Source organism: Plectropomus leopardus, chromosome 12 (assembly GCF_026936395.1).
Source record: "Plectropomus leopardus strain MGB_pleo_1.0 chromosome 12, ASM2693639v1, whole genome shotgun sequence".
NCBI lineage: Eukaryota > Metazoa > Chordata > Actinopteri > Perciformes > Serranidae > Plectropomus > Plectropomus leopardus.
This window is the reverse complement of record NC_142187.1, coordinates 34,716,619-34,737,008: the sequence shown is the minus strand read 5'-3', so window position 1 is coordinate 34,737,008 and position 20,390 is coordinate 34,716,619. Positions and strand designations below refer to the sequence as shown.

The 20,390-nt window shown below is 39.5% G+C and overlaps 1 protein-coding gene across 6 annotated transcripts in view; it reads right to left on the bottom strand.

The window, feature by feature from the left end:
* Nucleotides 1-20,390, bottom strand: part of efr3a (EFR3 homolog A (S. cerevisiae)) — a 143,673-nt gene that overhangs the window by 52,285 nt on the left and 70,998 nt on the right. For all 6 annotated transcript variants that reach the window (XM_088085927.1, XM_088085929.1, XM_088085926.1 and 3 more), the window contains 2 exons: nucleotides 17,999-18,148; nucleotides 1,086-1,226 (listed from right to left, as the gene is read on the bottom strand). In XM_088085927.1, the coding sequence (XP_087942053.1) occupies nucleotides 1,086-1,226; nucleotides 17,999-18,148 (291 nt within the window). The remainder of the gene's footprint in view (nucleotides 1-1,085; nucleotides 1,227-17,998; nucleotides 18,149-20,390) is intronic.

Below are 20,390 nucleotides of genomic sequence, written 5' to 3'. Positions count from 1 at the left end.
GACAGGGGCAAGTCAAATTCAAGGACTTTCAAGTACTTTTTCAGGCACTTGTTTTAATTGATTAATTTAGATTTGTTTTACATTTTGAAATGGTTTTCTTCACGGCCATCTGCTGCAAGAGAATTAAGCAAATCTGTAAATGGAGCAAAAATGCTACAAAGGTCTGAAAATGAACTTATTATTAACAACTTATTCAGGCAAGCATCTGGAGAACGACAAAAGTTTAAACGCAATTATCTGAAAGATTTCCTAAAATACTTCATCATCCTGTTCTCCTCTTTATTTAAGAGTACTAAATTAAAGTAATTTTTCATGAACCAGGTTTTAAAAAAGTCAGTTCTATCTAAAGGTTTTCCAAGTATTCAATTTCTGAGAGTCAAACCCAAGCACCTCGAGCACCTTGTATGAACCCGTCTTTGACCTTCAACCCCCAAATTCCAATCAATTTATTCTTGAGTCTAAGAAAACGTTTGTGCCACATTTGCCAAAATCCCCTCAAGGTGTTCTTGAGATATCACTTTCACAAGAATAAGATGGATGCAAGGTCGCAGTGATCTTGACCTCTGAACCTTGAACACCAAATTCTGATCACTTCATTCTTGAGTACAAGTGAGCGTTTGTGCTAAATTTGAAGAAAATCCCTCGAGGTTATCTCGAGATATTGTTTTCACAACAATAAGACAGATGCAAGGTCACAATGACCTTGACCTTTGACCACCAAAATCTAATCAGTTCATTCTTGAGTCAAAGTGGATGTTTGTGCTAAATTCCCTCAAGGCATTCTTGAAACCTACAGACCACTTAAAAATCCCCAAAACCCAGAAGAAATTCATGAAAACTGACTCTTGCTCTACTAACAGAAATTAAAAAAAGGAGGATGGGAGCAAACAGGCACCTCACACTCTTCCAAAACGTTAGAGCGCACAACAACCACATCGTCAACGAAGAGAAAGAGCGTTCGCTGTTTGAACACAGCGACTCAACAGAAAAGTCTGATTTAGCTGTTAGCAGTTAACACCATCAAATCTGTTTCATTGTTGTTACTTCAGACTCACAGTTAGGAAAGACAACGTTCAGGTACTCACACCAACACGGGGCGCACGGCGTTGTTCATGTTGCCGTAGGCCGCCCTGCCCAGCAGCTCCCTGAAGCAGCTCTCTGCCAGCGCCGCCGGGTTTTCCTCGCCATCCTGACCCGCCCCTGAAGGTGTGCTGGGGTGCCCCGCCCTGTCACACAGAGACAGACAGGTGAGACAGGTGTGTGCTGTGGATTTGTTCTGACCTGCAGAGGGACTGCAGGAGCTAATTAGCTCTAAACCTCAATCTGGTACGGTGATCAAACAGTAATATTTATGTTTTTAACTGTGCACGGTCCCTTTTAAATCAAATACAACAAAACAAAATGAAAATAAAATAAAATAAAACAAAACCAATATAAAATAAAACAAAATTAAAAAAAACAACAAAAAATAAAATTAAAAAATAAAAAAATAAAATAAAATAAAATAAAATAAAATAAAATAAAATAAAATAACTACTGGCAGACTCATGCTCACATCATTTTCCGAGCAGTAAGACAAAGAGAGCAGACAGTTAAAAAGCTTGAGGAAGTAAATACGAGCTGGATCATTGCCCCGTTTGTTATCATGTCTGAAAATTCCCAATATACTAAAACTGAGTTAAATAAAGGACTGAAAACTGCTCCGACATATTTTAACCGAAAAAATGAAATCGTCAAGAAACTGAATGATTGTGCATGTGAGGCTACAACGAAGTCATCATATTGCATGCAGAAATGTGTGAAGAGAGAAGAGGATGAGAGCGAGCACTAACGTTTAGAGGAAAAAGAGAACAGAGAAGCCTTCAGGATACGAGAGAGATGGATGGAGAACGAGAGAAGAATGAAGGACTAAAGATGGAGGACAGCCTGAAAAGAAATCAATCAGAGCAGCTGAAAAAAAGAGAAATCAAATGAAAGAGTATCGACCAGCCTCAATCAGGTGAGTGTGTGTGTGTGTGTGTGTGTGTGTGTGCGCGCGTGTGCGTGTGGAGTCAATCAGTCTAAATCAGGCGATTGAAACACTGCAAGCGTGTGGGCAAAAATCTTTCTCTAGTATCAAATAGTTTACATTGTTGAAAAAAAGCTGCAAATTGGAATATTTGAGATCCTGTTTTTATAAATTTAATTCTGTTAATGAATGATGCATGATTATTAACCCTTTGAAACCTGAGCAAATGATTTCTTTGATTTCTTTCAAAAGCATGGAAGAGGGCAATGAGCTTAGTTAGATGTACAGGAAAATTACCCTGAAAATCTGTTAATAATAATAATAATAATAATAATAATCATCATCATCATCATCATCATCATCATAATAATAATGAAAAGGCTTTTAAAAAAGGAAATAACCTGGAGAAAGTTAGTCTGTAGCCTAATTTCAAATATGTAATTATGATAGTTAGAAATACAGTTTAACTCAAGCTTTTCTCTTTTTCCTCCAGACACTTTCCCTTAAAAAATATTTCTTGCAGTTTGTGGAACATTTTGGACCAAGATGCTCATTGCCACTTTTCCCCATATTTCTGAAAAAAAAAAAAAAAACAACAACCAAAAACTGCCTTAATGAATCAATAAAATTAGCGTGTCCAATGATCAACTAACTGAGGGAGGCATTATTTTGGCACTCTCTTCTTATTAAAATGAGGCTCTATGACTAATCGTACTGTTTGTCTTTTATCCTGAAGAGCAGAAAGTGGATGCATTAATGGAGAACCTGCAATAAATCTGAGCTGTGAGAATCTGCTGTGGCCATGAAAAGCCATTATAACCCACAAACTAAACAGCCGATCCATATTGTCTTTTTTAATTAGAGGTGGATATTAGATTCTACAAAACTGAATGTTCCCTATTGAATTCTGATTTCTCATATGCAAAAACTGTGTTTACCATAAAGTTAAAGTCAATGTCGTTTTTTTCTCATATGTTTTACATAGCTGTAAGACAGCATTACAGACTATTATGTCAAAAATACCAGTAAAGATACAATAAAACTTGTTAAACACAGTTAAAAAGATGAAAGGCAGCCGGGTTGAAGAGACATTTGAAGAAGCAGTCGCACCTCGTCCTCTTTCATTACTGTTACAAGTTTTACTGGGAACAAAGTGTCAATACACAGATCTCTGAAGGTTCACAATAAAATATGAAAAGGGTCTTTGAACCACGACATTGTTCCCATAAAACTACATCTTAATTGCAAATAAAACTGAACAAAAGGTAAGAGTGTTTTTCCTCCAAATTTTCTGTGATGAATAACTGAGTGTGCATGTAACGTTTTTTGTGGCCGCCTGAAGAAAATGCACCACACCTGAGTGCCCTGCTTTTTGTGTGTGGCCACTTCGAGTGCTTATAATTAAAAATCTCTGAACTTTTCAGAGAGGCACTAGTGATGTTACTGCCGCTTTTTAGTTAGTCTACTGTCACAACAACGACAGTAGGCAGATTTCCATTAACCCTCAAATTGTGCAAATGGAATGCCTAATGGAAACGCGTCCTTTTTGAAAAAACTTGAAAATTTGAAAAAACTATATTTAACAAAAGTGCAATGGAAAGACTTTGGTTTTTTGTCTTTTCTAGGTCACATGATGCTATGTCTATGTGCAGCAGGAGCTACTCCATAACACGCCTACGTCGCCTTGGATTGGAAATAATGACGGCTAGTTTGTGGCTGCAATAGAAATGAAGCTGCTAATGTTTGAACATCCATCACAGCACCTTCCTTAGTCTGCACTTGATTGGCCTTTAAAAGCTCAAACACCTAAAAATACAATTCTGAAATGAAGATCTTCATCGCCTGCTTTCTTCTAATCTGATACCAGATAAGAAAAAAGGACTCAGAGCAGAGTGTCTTCAGGTTGAGAGTGGGTATTATTTTACACTTTAATACTGCTGATATGATACAATGAAGAGTCAAGAGGAGAGAGTTTCTAGCTGCTGCTGCTTTAGAAAAACTTGTTATTCCAGAAACCAACAAAGTTAAGCCTGATAAATAAGATGTAGGAGGTTTGAGACAAAGGGGATGAAGGGGAGGTTTGAACAAAACAAATGATGAATGCAAAGATGAAAGCATCGTGAAAAAGGAGAGGAAGAGAGACAGCGAGGGGGTGGACAGTCGATGGGAAATAAATAAGCATTTTGATGGACTAAAGAGGGGAGCTGCATGCCGCAAAAAATAAGGAACGAACTAGAGTGCGGTGGATTCACGGTTTTGCTGATCCGTTTGGGAAAACAAGTGTTATGAAAACCTGCTGAACCAGAATGTCACATTATTACAAATTTCTGCAATTTTAAAAGTAGCCCACATCATGGCGATAACACACTACGCGAGCGGCACATGCCATGTTTGTTTACTTTCTGGAGTGATGATAGGAGACATGAAAAAAAATATTGAGTTATTGTTTTAAAAAGACTAAAACTATGACATATATGTCAACATTTTGGATTCAGTGCTGACAAAAGAGATGTTGTTACTAACTAAATGTGTGTGAACCAAACTTTCGTCAGACGCAGTCTTTCTATTTATATCTGATGCTCGCTCAGAAAGCGCCACAGCTGGGCTAACGTTACCTGCTGTTACCAAGCTAGTATGCAGTTTTTCAGTAATGTGACTTTTCTTATTTCAAAAATAACATCATAAATGTAGGAAGCATGTAGGCTACTCGCCCATCTTTTAACTGTTTAAGTCTCTGGTCTCGAGTGCACAGCTGATAACTAGGTAGTTCGTTCATGTGAAGTAATAGAAGCACCTATTTAATGGATTCAGCGTGGACACAGAGCTCTGGTGTTACTCCATGCTACATTATAGTAACCTCAGGATTGACTGCTGACTCAATTGAGACATCTGATAAAATTCAGTAAACCAGTCGGGTCTGGTGTTTGGCTTACTATCAAACTGGTTTGAAAATCGTCACACCAGCAACCCTAATAGGATGCGAAGGGCAGTCTCTGGTGCCACAATCAGATACTCTGTGTGTTTGTCCTTGCAATGAGGTTTTGCAGCACTGTTACAATTCAACTCTATTTAAACCTCTGCTTTAAGAGAGGCCGGTCATTATTCACAAGACCACAAGAGGTCAACTGCAAACAAAATGTAAACATGGACCTATTTTAAGCATTTGAACAAACGCCCAATACTATCTTCTGTAAACAGACCATCTCTATTAGCTTTCTATTTTTGCAGCCTTGCTGATCCTGCAGCTCTTAATACCAGATACAATGTCTTGTGTACAAGTTTGTCATTTCCTGCAGTTGTCAAGAATCCACAGTTCTGGCAGGAGACCGAGCCGGCCTCCCATTTTGTGTTATATTGATAAAATAATGCAATATTAAATCACTTCCGCTGCAGTAAGCCTGGTCACAGATGGACTGTAGGCAGCTGGGTCTCCGGAGGGAAACAACGCAGTTATTGTCGGCCTACACAGGCGGTTCAGGGAAAATTAAATGCTTATTGCTTGTTAGAGGCAAAGACATGAAAGATAAAAAATAAAAATCTTTCTGCTAATAGAGGCTGGATGGGTGTCATTTAATGACCAAAAATGTAAAGCTGAGAATTGTTTCTGATGAGAAAAACTCCTCCTGAGGTCTGAAGAGCATGGTTCAACCACACACAGTTCCCTGAAATTGTGGAGAGGCTCCTGCAGGCTTCATTTCCCACGGCTTACAATGACTCAAAGGAAATGATGCACAGCATATGCAGAAATGTCAAATTTAATGTAATAGTGCAGCTGTGAAATAAATGCTGCAATGGCTTTGAATATTTGAAACAGTGGTGATTAGATATTAATAACTGTAACCTTTATTGTTTTAGGAGTTTTCAAAACAAAGTGCTTCAGTGTCAGAGAAAAAAAACAACAGTAATACTAAACACAGCAGAATAATACAAGAGCCAAGTATTTTACACTGATAAAAACGGACTAAATTAAAAACTTTTTTCATATTTTGCTTTTAATTTGGGCTAAGCCCCGAAGGAGCAGAACCCTATTGAGTTTGTGCCAGTTCATTATTATATTATTATTTGTCGTCAGTGGCCTCAGCTCAAATTGCTGTAAACTGGAATGAGCTGGAAACATTAAATTAGGTCTATTAAATGAAAATGATTTGCAAATGCTTCCCAAGAAATATGACCCTTTTCTGGAGCTCCAAATAAAACCCAAAAACACAGTTTTGGGAAGGCTACGCCCCTAAAAATCTATGTCTGATTTGAAATTAGCACACATATGCAGCTTAATGTGCTCTTTAAAAAAGTCTCTTGGCCCTTAAATAGCCACCGTGATGGATTTGTATAATGTGCAAAAAAGCCAAATGAAAATACCTTTTTTGATTTTGACTCAATCAACACCAAATTTGAAATGTGGCCTTGTAGGACCGAGATACACATTTGTACTATAAATGAGCAAATTTCTTTCAAAAACATAAGACTGGTGGACTCAGGACCTGCCGCCAGTCTCCTAAAGGGCGGGGCAGTGGTGAGTGTGTGTCTCCTGTGTCTCCTTTCTGGACCATATTGTTAAACGCAGGCGGAGATTATTGGTTGCATCTCTCTCTCTCTCGCCCTCATTTCCTGTCATTCGAGCATAATCGTTCGCTTAAAATGAGCAAAGGAATTTTAATGGGATCGCTTCGTTATTCTATTTAGAAAACTATTCATGTACTCCTTGAATGTGTGTATTTAATCAGGCATTCAGCTCTGAAGAGGTTAAATGAGACAAAGGTGCAGAGAAGCTGAGATATGCGGTGTCAGTGATGAAAGGAATTAAGGAAAAAAAAGAGGTCAAAGTCATTTTCAAGGTGGCTGCCTTCAAACACAACAGTGTGTGTGAGTGTGTGTGTGTGTGTGTGTGTGTGTGTGTGTGTGTGTGTGTGTGTGCGTGCTGTTGAACACAAGCAAGCACTTAATTGTGAAAAAATGAGAGCTTTTCTTGGTTCTCTGAGCCTCCACCTCTAGTTTCTGCACTCCGTCCACGTCCGTCCTCCCCGAGAAGCAATTAACAGAATCAAACGCCCTTGACCGAGGCTTCCCACCGGGTCCACCGAGGCTCGATTAGAAAGCCCACAACACGCCGCCGTAGGGGCAAACTGACCACGCTTGATGTTTGGGAACATTATCCGAAACAAATTTGCAGTTGTACGTTCAGAGGACGATGTCTAACTGTGTTTTTGTGCCGAGCGCTGAGTCACACAATTAAAGGGCCGAACCCCGACTCTGCTGATGGACATTTTGTTTGACAGGATGCTGCCGGACTGCAGCGATGCTGAGCTGCTCGAAGGAGGGAGGTCAGACGACTGTGGCAGCATCATCACAACTAATGTCCACCTGACATTTACAGGATGTTTCTATTCAAAGAGCTGCACAGCTGAGCTGAACTGCATGTTGGGAAAGACTGTTGATGAATAATTTGCACCAACTCCGAAGATTTTTTTTGTCCAATTTCAGCTCGTAGTTTTGGTTTTAGCAAGTTTCTTGTTGGTTAAGACCCAAAACGGTAGTAATGCAAATATCCTTGATCGATTTCTGTACAAGTGAATATTCATGTTTAAAATGAACTTTTTTTATGAAATTGTCCTTTTTGGACATGAAATACTTTTGTTTGTTTACCGACGATGTCCGATGGGCTTTCTGGTTGTTTTTCTAGATTACGTTTTATTTTGATCTCCTATTTCACGTTTGAAGAAAAGATCTGACTCGGATGCCAAAGTTGTCCCGTTTCCACAATACAGCAGAAAAACAGAAAAATGTAAACACGATATCATGAACTCTGACTCCGGTGGCGTCCATATTTACCGCCACACTACAGCGTACTGTGTGTAGTCTTAATCATCGTCCTTTCACTGATGGAGGTTAGTTCAGGAGTGTGACCACTTCAAAGATGTGAAATATTCTATTTTTTCATATTCTGTTTAAATTGCTTCTATATTTTTATCTTATGTCTTATTCTATTTAAATTCACTATTTTTAATCCTTCTTTATGTTAACTGTTTTGCACCAAAACACCAAGTCAATTCCCTTTCATTTGTAAATGTACTTAAAGGAATTATACCAGATTCTGATTCTCCATCAAAAATATGTGAGATTCAATTCGGTGAGATGAAAAATGAACCACAATATGTTTTTTTGAGCAGCACCTCATCATTTTTAGGATTTGGGGGGCATAAAACCCAATGTCCGCCCATGGATGGTGCCTATGACAGCAGCGAGGCTTGCGGTGTGGACGCAGCCTCGGGCGGACATTAATGATGGACGATGCAGAGACAGAAGACACGCTGAGGGAAGGTAAATTCCTCGTGGTGTGTTTTCACTCTGCCTGCACGCTGTGATTGCACGGAGCTGTGTGTGATTGCAGACGTGTGAACCAGGCGACATGACAATGTGATGTACGCTGCATGATTACAGATGACAATCGGGATGATTACTGTGCAGTTTGGACTCTTTCCTAAATCACTGGGAGGTGATGCCTTTTTTCCCACTCTCTCTGTTTTTCTCAGCAGGACGTTTTCATTGATATTGAGCTGGAATGACACTCGAGGATCACATGGCAGACTAATAAACTCCTCTCATAATATAATGCATTTTGAAGAACTTTTTGGGGTAGAATTTCAAAAGAACAGTCCAAAAAGTCAACATTTAAAATGCTGAAAAATGGCTAACTATGGTCGGGTTAGGATTTGGGGGTCAGGGCCAGGGTTCGGGTTAGGGATTTATTGTTGTAAATGTCAAAAAAAGTCAGAGTATAGCATTTGCAAGAAGTTGTTGGTGTAGAATTTCAAAAGACCAGTCCAAACAGTCAAAATTTAAAATGTTGAAAAAAGTCATACTATAGCATGCGGTAAAAACGGTCAAAAAAGACATCGCTCCAGATGCTGATACGACTTATGATTCAGCATTTAGAGGAAGTTTATGGTGTAGAATTTCAAAAGAACAGTCCAAAAAGTCAGCACTTAAAATGTTGAAAAATGGTCTCCAAAGAGAAACAAAGCAAATTCCACAATTAAAATGACGAAAATAGAGCTGTCCATAAAAAACGCTTCTTCATAAAGTTCTGTAGTGACAGGTTTGTAAAGCTGTAAGGACTGGAGCTCAATAAATTTATTATTTCATATTAGGGCATTAAGAAAAAAATAAATGACATAACAGCAATGGCTAGATTTGAAGTTGAAGTCAGATTTTAATATTTAATGAGATGTCCTTCCACTGTGACCTCCACCTTCAAACGACAGACTTCTGGCGTTTCTCAAATCTGACTGAAGGACCTGCTCATTATGCTGCAGGAAGACCGTTAGAAACGGATGGGATTTTGCCATTAATGCAAAGATGCTCCCCGAGGTGACGAACGCACCGCAGCTGAAGGAATTTATGCAGCGTAATTATGTATGGATTATGTGACGACTGCACTTCCATTAAATCATGGAAGATAAGGTGTGTTGATTGGACTGTTCGGAGCAGGAAAAGAGGGAAAGAACAAAGCTGTAGGAAATGGCTTTTTCTGTTTCCTCTTAAGAAACACACAAAGAGGTCTCAAACCGCAGGGACTCGGAGGTTGATCCCTGGTGGTCCATATATCTGGAGCAATTTTTGGTAATGGACCATAAAAAGGCCATTTCATTTCAGCAGCGCAGAAAAAAGGCCAAATTCTGAGGCTGCAAGTATCATTGTCATGCCTGAGATCCCTCTACCTGCGACAGGCCAGGCGTTTTGGGCGATTCTTGTCAACTCATGAAGCTGGAAACATTATGTGACTGTGTCGTATTTTCTGGGCGCTCAGTGGATCGTTGGCTCTCATTCATGAAACGTTTTGTACATAAAGCAGCTTGGTACTAAAAAACTACACCGGATTCACAAACACTGCGGAAAACAGGTCTGATGGTAGGCACTTGTGTATGTTCATGAATGTAAATTAATGGTAAACTGTAAGCATGCTCCCACTAGTCCGTGTTTAGCGTACATGCCCGCCCATTTACAGCCATATAAGGAGGTGAAAATTAATAACATGCCACAAACAAAGACAGAAAGTTTGCAGGTTTGGAAGGCACGTTTGCTTTCCTTTTTAAATTTAGTTAACTTTATTTTTCATTTAACATTTTTGGTGCATTTTAAAAAATGCATTTTGGCATGTTTTTTTTTGTGTGTGTGTATGATTACTAAAAGAAAATATTTTGGTGATTTTTTTTATTTCTTATTTCTAGCGATTTTTCAAGAAAATATTTTGGCAATTTTTTTTGTTCTTTTTGGGGATTTCTGAAAGAAAACATTTTGTTCTTGTTTTTTTAAGCAATTATTAAAGAAAACATTTAGGGATTTTTTTTAATTGAATTTTTTGGGGGGTGATTTTTTTAAGACAACATTTGAGCAATTCTTTTTTCTTTGAAGATTTTAAAAATCATCAAAAATTCAAAGATTCATCAAAAATTACCACAGAGACTGAATTTATCACGGCGAGAAACTAAAATCAGAAATGATCGTTAAATTAAAAATTTGTCAAAGTCCTTGAACACAGTGTATTATTATACGGGTTTGTGAAACAGATTTGTTTGACTTTTCCAAAACTTGCAGGATATATGTAGTTTCCCCAAACTTTTCCAGATCTGGAATTTTGTATTTACAAATTCCATGACTTTTCCAGGGTGTCGTGGCCGAGAAGTCTAACAGCGTCGCAAACTGCAGCCTCCAAAATGACCTTGAATCAACACCTCTTAAATCACTGAAGAAAATAACCTCTGCAGAGGGAGGATTTATTGCAGGACTGCAGAATAAGACTCCTCAGGTTCAGTCTGACCTTCAGGTCTTCTGAAGGACACACTCTGAGGCAGGTTGCGTCCTGCTGAAGGACATGTCTCTGCACTGTTCCTGCTGGGCTCACACCTGTAAGTCTAACTTATCTGAACTTGCTCGGCTCAAACGGAGTACAAAGGAAAGCTCGCAGGCTGCTCTGGCATTGTTTAAAAGAAAAATCCTCTTTTCATGTGCTAAAAAAAGTCCTCGGCTGGTGGAGGTTGTCCTCAAGGTGATTTCTCAGAAGCATAGTGTGACACTTCTCATCAAAGCGAGGCCTGTTACGCAAATTCACAGTAAAAAGGGAGAAAGCAGCCAGTGTTTGTGTTTGTATTAGCCCTCCAGCGTTCTCAGCAGGTTTGACACATTTCAGCACACCAACCTTGCTGCTCCCCAAACACTCACGGACTCATATCATCTGGAATATTTGGAGGTACTTTGCGGTGGATCTGACCACTGGTGGTATGGAGCCATGTTTTTAGGGCCCTTTTGTCTGCAGGAGATCATGGACTTCAGAGGTCTAAATGTCTATTACTTCTGCGTGGTTCTCACTATCTGATGACGCTTTCTACAGGCAAAGGTATCGATTATGACATTTACTAAGGAATTGTAAGGACAATACTAGAGCTGGGCGATATGGCTTTAAAATTATATCACAATTCTTTTAGGCTATATCGCGATGCATGATATATAACTCTCCTCTAAACTACTAAATTACAAAACTATTAAATGAACTAGGCATGAAGTAACTACTGCAATAAAATATAGTCACATAAACTAGTGTTATTATAAAGTTAAAAAAAATGCTGTTATAATGTTAATTAAAGTTAAATAAAGTACTGAACAAAACTCCTCGTGCACAGCCAGTGTAATCATCTGGTGCTGGTTGGTAGCAAGAACATATAAAGTGCAAAACAACACGTTAAAGTTAAACTGTATGAGGATTCATAAACTACGAGTTGGACACAAACCAACAGCTCTCCAGTTTAGAGTTTGCAAGAATTTCAAAGTCTCTCTGGCGCCATGTGATCGCCAAATGTGACTAAATAGTCGTGATTGGAGCTCTGCAGATAGAAAAACACAAACTTGCTCACACTACCAACACTACCACTCATTAGACTGTTACCGCAGCGCCGTTAAACATGATGATTTATTTTCTGTAAGCTGCAAACAAACTAACAGTTCAGATATTAATAGTATTTGCAGATTACAGTGGTGCTTCATGGTCGTAAAATGTGACTAAATAGTCACCGTCTGGAGCTCTGCAAAAGCCCTGCTGTGTGTGTCTGTCTGCAGCCTCATTCCCACTGCTCAAAAAAAACCCCACATCTCGATTTTGAATGCAATGGGAATGCGTACGATCGGCATTCACACCTGGGTAAAATGACTCTCCAGTAGACGCAGATTTTTATCGCCTCTGTCTCAGCATTTATAGGAACACAACACCCGGGTTAACACTGTAATTACAGCTCCTTAACCAGCAAGGTGCAATGAGGTGCAGACACTAATTACACTCCGTCTCCTCCTAAGCAGCGCTCAAAGACGGATACAAATACATCTGCATGGAGTTTGAAAGGGGGGCTTCATAAGAGATAAATAAAGACAAGACACCACTGAAAAGTTTTGAAAGACCTCTAAACCTACTGCTGTCTACTGTTTACTTATTCTCCCGCCTGTCCATCGCACGGACACACCAACAAGACCACACACACACACACACACACACACACACACACACACACACACACACACACACACACGCACACACATGCACACACATGCACACACACGCCAGCTGACAGAAAGGGAGTGAGTTCAGTGGCAGTAGGAATACAGACAAACGCTTATATTTAGCGGGTTAACCTGTGTTTCAAAAACCTGTGTGCAGTCGCTAATTTGGGTGGGAAAGGGGTATGTGAGAGGCAGAAAAACAAAACGCTGATGTCAGTGTCTTGTGCCGTGTATTGTGTAGACGCTTCATCGGCTACACAGACCGACGCAAAGCGTTATCAGATCACGTAAACAAAACGAAACGGCATAATATGAAATGATAGACGTTTTTTTCAGATGATATATTTCATCATATCGCACAGTCCTAGACAATACAGACACAGTTTTTTATGTATTTGGAAAGACTACAACACGCTGGGGGGGTTGAGAGGAGCCTCCCTGTGACATCTGTGAGGTTATCACCCTGACAGCAGCTCCTCCAAATAAAGACACGGACACACCGGCCCGGGTCGGATCACATCCTAAATCCCTTCATTTCTCCACATGTGATGAGTAAAGTCAACGGTACTTGCGGGCTTCAGGTGGAGAAAAGCAAGCAGGAACAATAGAAGAAAAAAAGTAGGGATGCAAAATAATAATAAAAAAAAAAAAACATGGTCCAAAAATAGCTTTTTGTTCTCATGGAAACCACCCGAATGAGACGCAGAGGAGGGAGGGAGCCTCGGTGAGAGCAAGGAAGAAAAGAGAGGTGATTAAAAGAAGAAGAGGATAAAGAGATAAAGAGAGGAGGGGAGAGAAGGTGGTAAAAAGGAGATGGGAGGAGTAAAAGAGGAGGAGAGGTGGAGGAGGAGATGACTGTGAAGAGGGAGGGCGAGAGGTGGGGAAGAAAGGAGGAGAGAAAATAAAAAATGGAAGAGAGATGAGGAGAGGAAAAGATGAAACAAAAAGATAATTTTCTGTCTTTTTTAACCCCTCTGGGATGCTTTTTTGTGCATTTCACACAGTTTTCATCCCTCATGTTGTGATAACTGTGTGTGTGTTGATGCATGTGTCCTAAATGTAGTCCAGATTGTGTATTTGAGTGTAATCAGTGAATTTGCAGCTCAGCTCCTACAATAAGTCTAAAATACACTGTGGAAACTAAATAGTTACATTCAGACTGTTCAGGGTCCAAAAATGCTCCATTGAAACCCATTCAAACTGACATTTTTGATCCCACAGCCATCAGAGCAGAAAAACAGGACTTGTATTATTTCTGGGTGTCATTCTGGGCTTTTGACTCTGAATTTGTCATTTTGACTATTTTCCACCTGATGAGGTCATTTTGACCATATTTGGCATATGGAGGAAATACATGCTATTTCCACTAGGTGACCTGTCACAGTCAATGTAGCTGCTGATCACTGACATATCCCAGACTGTCAGCAGCTACACTCACACACTGACATATCCCAGACTGTCAGCAGCTACACTCACACACTGACATATCCCAGACTGTCAGCAGCTACACTCACACACTGACATATCCCAGACTGTCAGCAGCTACACTCACACACTGACATATCCCAGACTGTCAGCAGCTACACTCACACACTGACGTATCCCAGACTGTCGGCAGCAAAAAAAATCTACTTTGCATGTAGTATATTGAAAATAAGTCAGTATTTTTTGTGGGGGATTTTTCCATCTAAAAATACAGTGGCATCATGACAAAAATTCTGAAACTTAATGAATATTTTTTATTTTAAAAATAACCTCAATAAAGGCAGAAAATTACATTAATATATAATATTTTTTTAAGCTTGATTCAAAATCACTGACATATCCCAGGCTGTGATTTTTTTTTTTAAAAAAATCTACTTTTCATTTAGTATATTGAAAATAATTCATATTTTGTGTTTCTTTTTTGTTGTTTTTTATTCATCTAAATATATAGTGGCATCAAGACAAAACCTACTATTTTCTACCTGATGATGTCGTTTCAGTTTTGAAAATACATGCTACTTTCACCAGGGGGACTGTCACAATCAGTGTTGCTGCTAATCATTGATATATCCCAGTCTGTATTAATAGAAAAAAAATATACTTTTCATGTAGTATATTGACAATAATTCATATTTTGTGCTTTTATTATATTTTTTAATATAAAATATAGTTGCATCATGACCAGACAAAACCTGTTATTTAAAGGGTTAAAATTCTGAAAATGAATGAATATTTGACTGAAAATCATATCATCAAATACCTTTTGGTGTAAAAGTGTATTTTTGTTCTATTTTTGTCACCATGGAAGATGAGACAAAGGAAAGCAGGAGATGAGAGGAGAACTGGGAGTCAAATGGAAAACAAAGAGGAGGTGAAGAACGGAGAAAAAAGAGGAGTAAAGGTGAGCCGACAGGTGAGACGTACAGAGACCAGCGTTAAGCTTCCTGTCCCGCCTCGCTGATCTTCGCCATAAATCTCACTGGCCTCAAACACCGCTGAAAGCAGAGCAGCGCTCTCGCTCCCAGGAGGCTTCGAGGAGATGCAGAAAACTCCTCAGTGTGACAAATCAGCGGCACCGCAGGCCGCGGTCTGAGGACTGACGGGGTATAATGAGGTCTGAGGTGTGTGGAGGCACGAAGCTTTAACTTCCACACTCGAGGGTTTATGCTCCTGCAGCCGCGGCTCCGATCCACAGAGACAGATCTGATCCAATGGCAGGATTTACGATAGATGCTGACTCTTCTCGCTCCGCGGGCAGCGAGTTTAAGAGGTCAAAGGTCCAACAAAGACAGCAGAAAACACACATCAGACACTCTCCACTCCCTGTGACTGCAGATATTAACTAATGAAACAGCGATTGTTCAGAAAATGTTGTAACTGTAAAATCAGACAAGTTGATTTTAAGTAAATTATTATCGTCATTCAACTGCCTTGAAAAAGTAAAATTAATATAACGATCAAGCTTAATTTACGTTTACTTTATGTTAAAGTTTGCTTGAAATTTAGCCACATTTACTTAATTTTGTTAAGTTGTTGCAACTTAAAAACACACTGGAATTCATTCAAAGTATGAAAAACAAACCTTTATTTGTTTGGGATCCAATTCATAAACTGATAATAAAATAACAAATTGTTCTGTTATTTTCTGAGTCTGGATTTCAAATTAAAGTTTAAAATAACAAATGATACACAAATTATGTTTACTTATATTTCTTTTGGTTTCCTACATTCTTAAGTAAAATCAGATTTTACAGTGTGGAGACAGCGTCTGAAGGGCGTTTCCCACGGCAACGGTTGACTGACAGCTCAGAGCTAGCGTTGCTAAGAAACCGGCTGTCAACCTCTGTGATGACACAGACTGAAAATTTAATTTCGCACAACACACAAGACAAAGGACGGAGTCTGACACCAACTTTGGGTCCAAGTTGGTAAAAAAAACAGCCTCTGGATTTGATATTTTTTAACAATTTGCAAGAAATCTTTCATGATTTAACCTCTAGTGCTCACGGCACAGGTAAGGTTGAACCCTAATCGGACCGCTAAGCCGACCTTACTAACATTAGCGCTGCTTCCCAAACTGTCTTCATACGAGCGGGCGCAGTCACACGGTCACAGTGTCGCGCTTTGCTGCAGTAACCTTGAACACCAGCTGCACTCTGCTGTCTGAGCGGCCTCAGCTCCTAAACTCTGCACGTTCACTCAAAGTGACGACGCCGAGGAAAAGCAACAAGACAGCAGACCGCACGCGCAATAAATCTCCTCCTGTCCCCACAACACTGCCCACGTGTGATAAGAGAAATGTTTGGAGGAGAAATAAAAGCTGCAAAGGGAAAAAAAAAGAAGGTATTTCTTTTAACACTTGAGTTATGATCAGGCTGAAACTCAAGGACATCGCAGCACAGCCGGCTTTGTTTCCTCCCTTTCTTTGTTAAATACTGCACACAGAATACCGTCAAGAAGAGATATGTGTCGCAATCTGCAAGTAAATTCTGCATTTAAACTGTGTCCCCTGGAAAATACTGCACAAATGAAATTAAAAGATTATTATTATCAGGGGCTTTGGCCAGTATTAAACAAATATTGGCAAGAAATTTGTAAAAAGTTACGAGAAAAGAAGTAAAATAAACCTTATCAATAAACCTTATCAGTGTACAGATATATTTTACACAGGACAGCAAAAGTGTTTATGAAGAGAAATCATACGTCCGCCATGATGGGTGATGTGTTTTCAGGTAAAAAAGTTACAGGTGAGTTCAGGGATATCTGATGTCCTGCCAGTTGCCGGGGTAACAGGTTGAAAGAGCGGAAAAGTTTGGTGATGCAGGAGAAGAATTTACTTTTCTGATCGCCTGGAGAGAAAAGCACCAGTGCCACATGTGTAATTGATTGATGGGAATTTTTTAATGAGGTCACCTCCAAACTAGAAGAGTCCTCACCTCTGAAAATGTAATATTTCCCTCAGAGCGTCCTCTCACCGCACATTCACGAGTCACGGAAAAGACTTCGGCTGCAGACGTCCCAGACTGAACTCTGCACGAGGGAAAGTCAGCACGCTGTGCTCAGGGGCCACCTCTACAAAATGACAGGGGCCCAGGGGCCAGTGGCAGCAGCCTGTACATATTTCTAGGATTTTAGGACATTTCTAGGATTTACGTACGTTTCTAGGATTTCAGAGCCCTTTAAGGACTTTAGGACGTTTTTAGACAGTTTTTAGGATGCTTCTAGTATTTAGGAACAATTTTGGGATTACGGGACATTTCTAGTATTTTTGGACATTTCCCGTCTTTTATGAAATTCCTTTTTTTTTTGACATTTCTCAAAATTTTTGACATTTCTCGGCTTTTAGGACATTTATCCGATTTTATGACATTCCTAGGATTATAGGACATTCCTAAGATTTTCAGACATTTCTAGGATTTAGGATTTCAGAGAGAGATTTTAGGACATTTATAAGATGTTAGGATGTTTCAAGGATTTTAGAACATTTCTAGGATTTTTGGATGTTTCTAAGGATTTCGGGATATTCTAAAGGTTTTAGGACATTTCCAGGATTTAAGGACGTTTCACGGAGTTCAAGGAATTTCGGACATTTATAAGATTTTAGGATGTCTCTAGGATTTTTAGACATTCCTAGGATTTAAGGACATTTCCAGGATTTCAGAGCAATTCCAGGATTTTAGGACATTTATAAGATGTTATGATAATTCTGGGACTTTAGGACCGTTTGGGTATTTCGGGGCATTGCTAGAATTTGTGAATATTTCTAGAATTCCTCGACATTTTGCAGATTTTCAGGCATTTCAAGGTAAGGATTTTAGGACATTCCTAAGATTTGTGGAGATTTCTAGAAATTCTGGACATTTCACTCTGTGTGTGTGTGTGTGTGTGTGTGTGTGTTTGTGTGTTTGTGTGTGTGTGTGTGTGTGTGTGTGTGTGTGTGTGTGTGTGTTCGCGTGGTACCTGTCCAGGTCTTCGCTGTCCTGCATGTTGAACAGCATGGACGGGATCAGTTTGTCCATGTGCTGCGGCTCCCAGATGATGGCCTGCAGCTCGTCGTTGACCGTCTTCCTCACCACGCCCTGCAGACCTTTGATCCCGGCCACACGGATCCTGACACGGACACACAGCACCGTCACACATCCATGACAACAGCTCCGAAACAGGTTCAGTTTGGAATTACGAGATTTCCTTCATACTTTATGTTTTGACTTCTGCTGAAGATAATAAAAATGTAAAAGCAGCACCAGTTCTGGTTTAAATGGATTTGTGGCGTCTTGGAAGCAGATTTGTATGCATGGCACAATAATAAAAACTTGTGTTCATTCATTCAGAGATAAAACTGAGGAGACAGTCCTAATTGGAAAAGCAGCAGCGCTGTTGTTTGTTCAAACGGGGTTATGTTTTCATAAAAAAAGATCTGTTCTGCTCATGCAGGCGTGACTGTCCCCCGAAGCGTAAAGATAACTCGGTAATTTGTTCAAATGTTGCATCCTGACATCAACTAAAGTCACGTTTTTCTCTGTCTAAACAGAGTTTCCGGTACAAAGATTATTTTCACTGCAGGAGAGGAGATTTGTAAGTTTACTGTCACAAAAGCTAAAAAAAAGTGTTTCTGTTATTGGGTTAGATTTTGAAATGATGCAGACCTAAATTTAAGAATGTGTAACTCACTATTGATTTTTAAATGAATTGCTCCTTTTTTGAGAGTTAAGAACTGAAATGGATGTTTTTTTTCTTCTAACTTTTATTGGCATTTTGTGGTGGGTAGCTTAATCTAATGCAGGATTTTATGTATAATTGTGCTTCTGCGTACACCTTTTCAGTCACTACCACCATATATTATTTACTTTATGCTGTTATCTAAAATGTATACACTTGTTATACATTAGAGTGTATATTGTAAGAACTTTTTGTCCTTGTTGTGTTGTGTGTGATGACAATAAAATCACAAATCAATAAAATACTACTTATACTTATACTTATACTTATACTTATACTTATAATTTGGTTATAAACAGACATCTGGGACTGAATCTACACACACTGCAGAGCACTCACACGCATGTTTAAGTGCTGACACGTTTAAGCACAATACGTGGTTTTCTAATATTAAGTTCATAATAATTACTTTATAATAATGAAGGCGCTAACTCTGGGCCAGGTCCGATGCACACCTGATGCCCCCCCCACTGCTCTGCATCTCTCATCTGAATTTGTTTGTTGTTATTTTGGTGTCAGATATCAAATCAAACCACTTGTTTTGTATCTTTATCTGTACCGCGCCCTTCTCCAGATACAGCACTCACAGAGTGTGTGATTGCATCTTTTTTGTTGTGTGATTTTATATTCAGAGTTAACGCGACTAAATGTCGCCGCTCGTTTGCGGTTCACTTCCTGCAGCAGTACCTCCACTTCACAAACACTTTAAGTTCTTTTTGTATTTTCCGTCGCTCCGTCTTTACTTTGTTTTCCTGAAAATATCTCTTTGTGACTTCTGTCTGTCTGCACACGGCCCTGCAGTCTCATGCCCTCTTAAGGGCATTAGCGGGCGTTTACTCATGCTAACATAAATAAATCTGGCGCGCGCTTTCAGTTTACGAGGAGATCCATCGATCTGAGAATGCAGGTGTGAACCATTGTGCTGCTTACGAGCACGTTCATGAATCTGACGTAGAGTTTTCTTAAGAACTTACTTAAGAAGAATCTCAGAAAATACTTAGGAAGATATTTGTGAATGAGGTCCGATGAGTTTAACAGACAGAGGAGCGCCTGGATTTATGACTATTTAAAAAAACACCTTTGGCATTTAATACTCTGGTATACTGCAATACTGTGATACCGCCCTAGCCTAGCGCTAATATGTTGAAAAAAACTGGTTTGACATTAGACGGATGAAAAGAAACTACTTTTACACAAATGAATAATAGAAACGGCGCTTTTCTCTGGTTTCTGTGATGTCGTCTGAGCTTTTCTCATTTTATTGAAGCTGCAGGGCTGACTCACTCTGACTCTCAACTTCCAAAGAACTCATCTTAATAACACTTCAGTATAATTTCAAACAGTACAGATACTAACACACACACACACACACACACACACACTTGCGCAGAAAAGCCCCAGCAGGGTCTCTGGACCAATCAAAGCCCGGCGGTTCTGACCTCACCGTATTCTATTTCCGTCTCTCCTCTCTGTTTCTTACACAAACAAGTGTATGAGCAATAATATGAAAAACAGCGTGGGTGACCTCGCCTTAGGTCTAATCCAATAACCACCAGAGAAATTCTATTTGGGAATTCCTCTCCACCTACAGCGAGACGCCGCCGAACGGAATAATGAAAGACAGAAAAAAAAA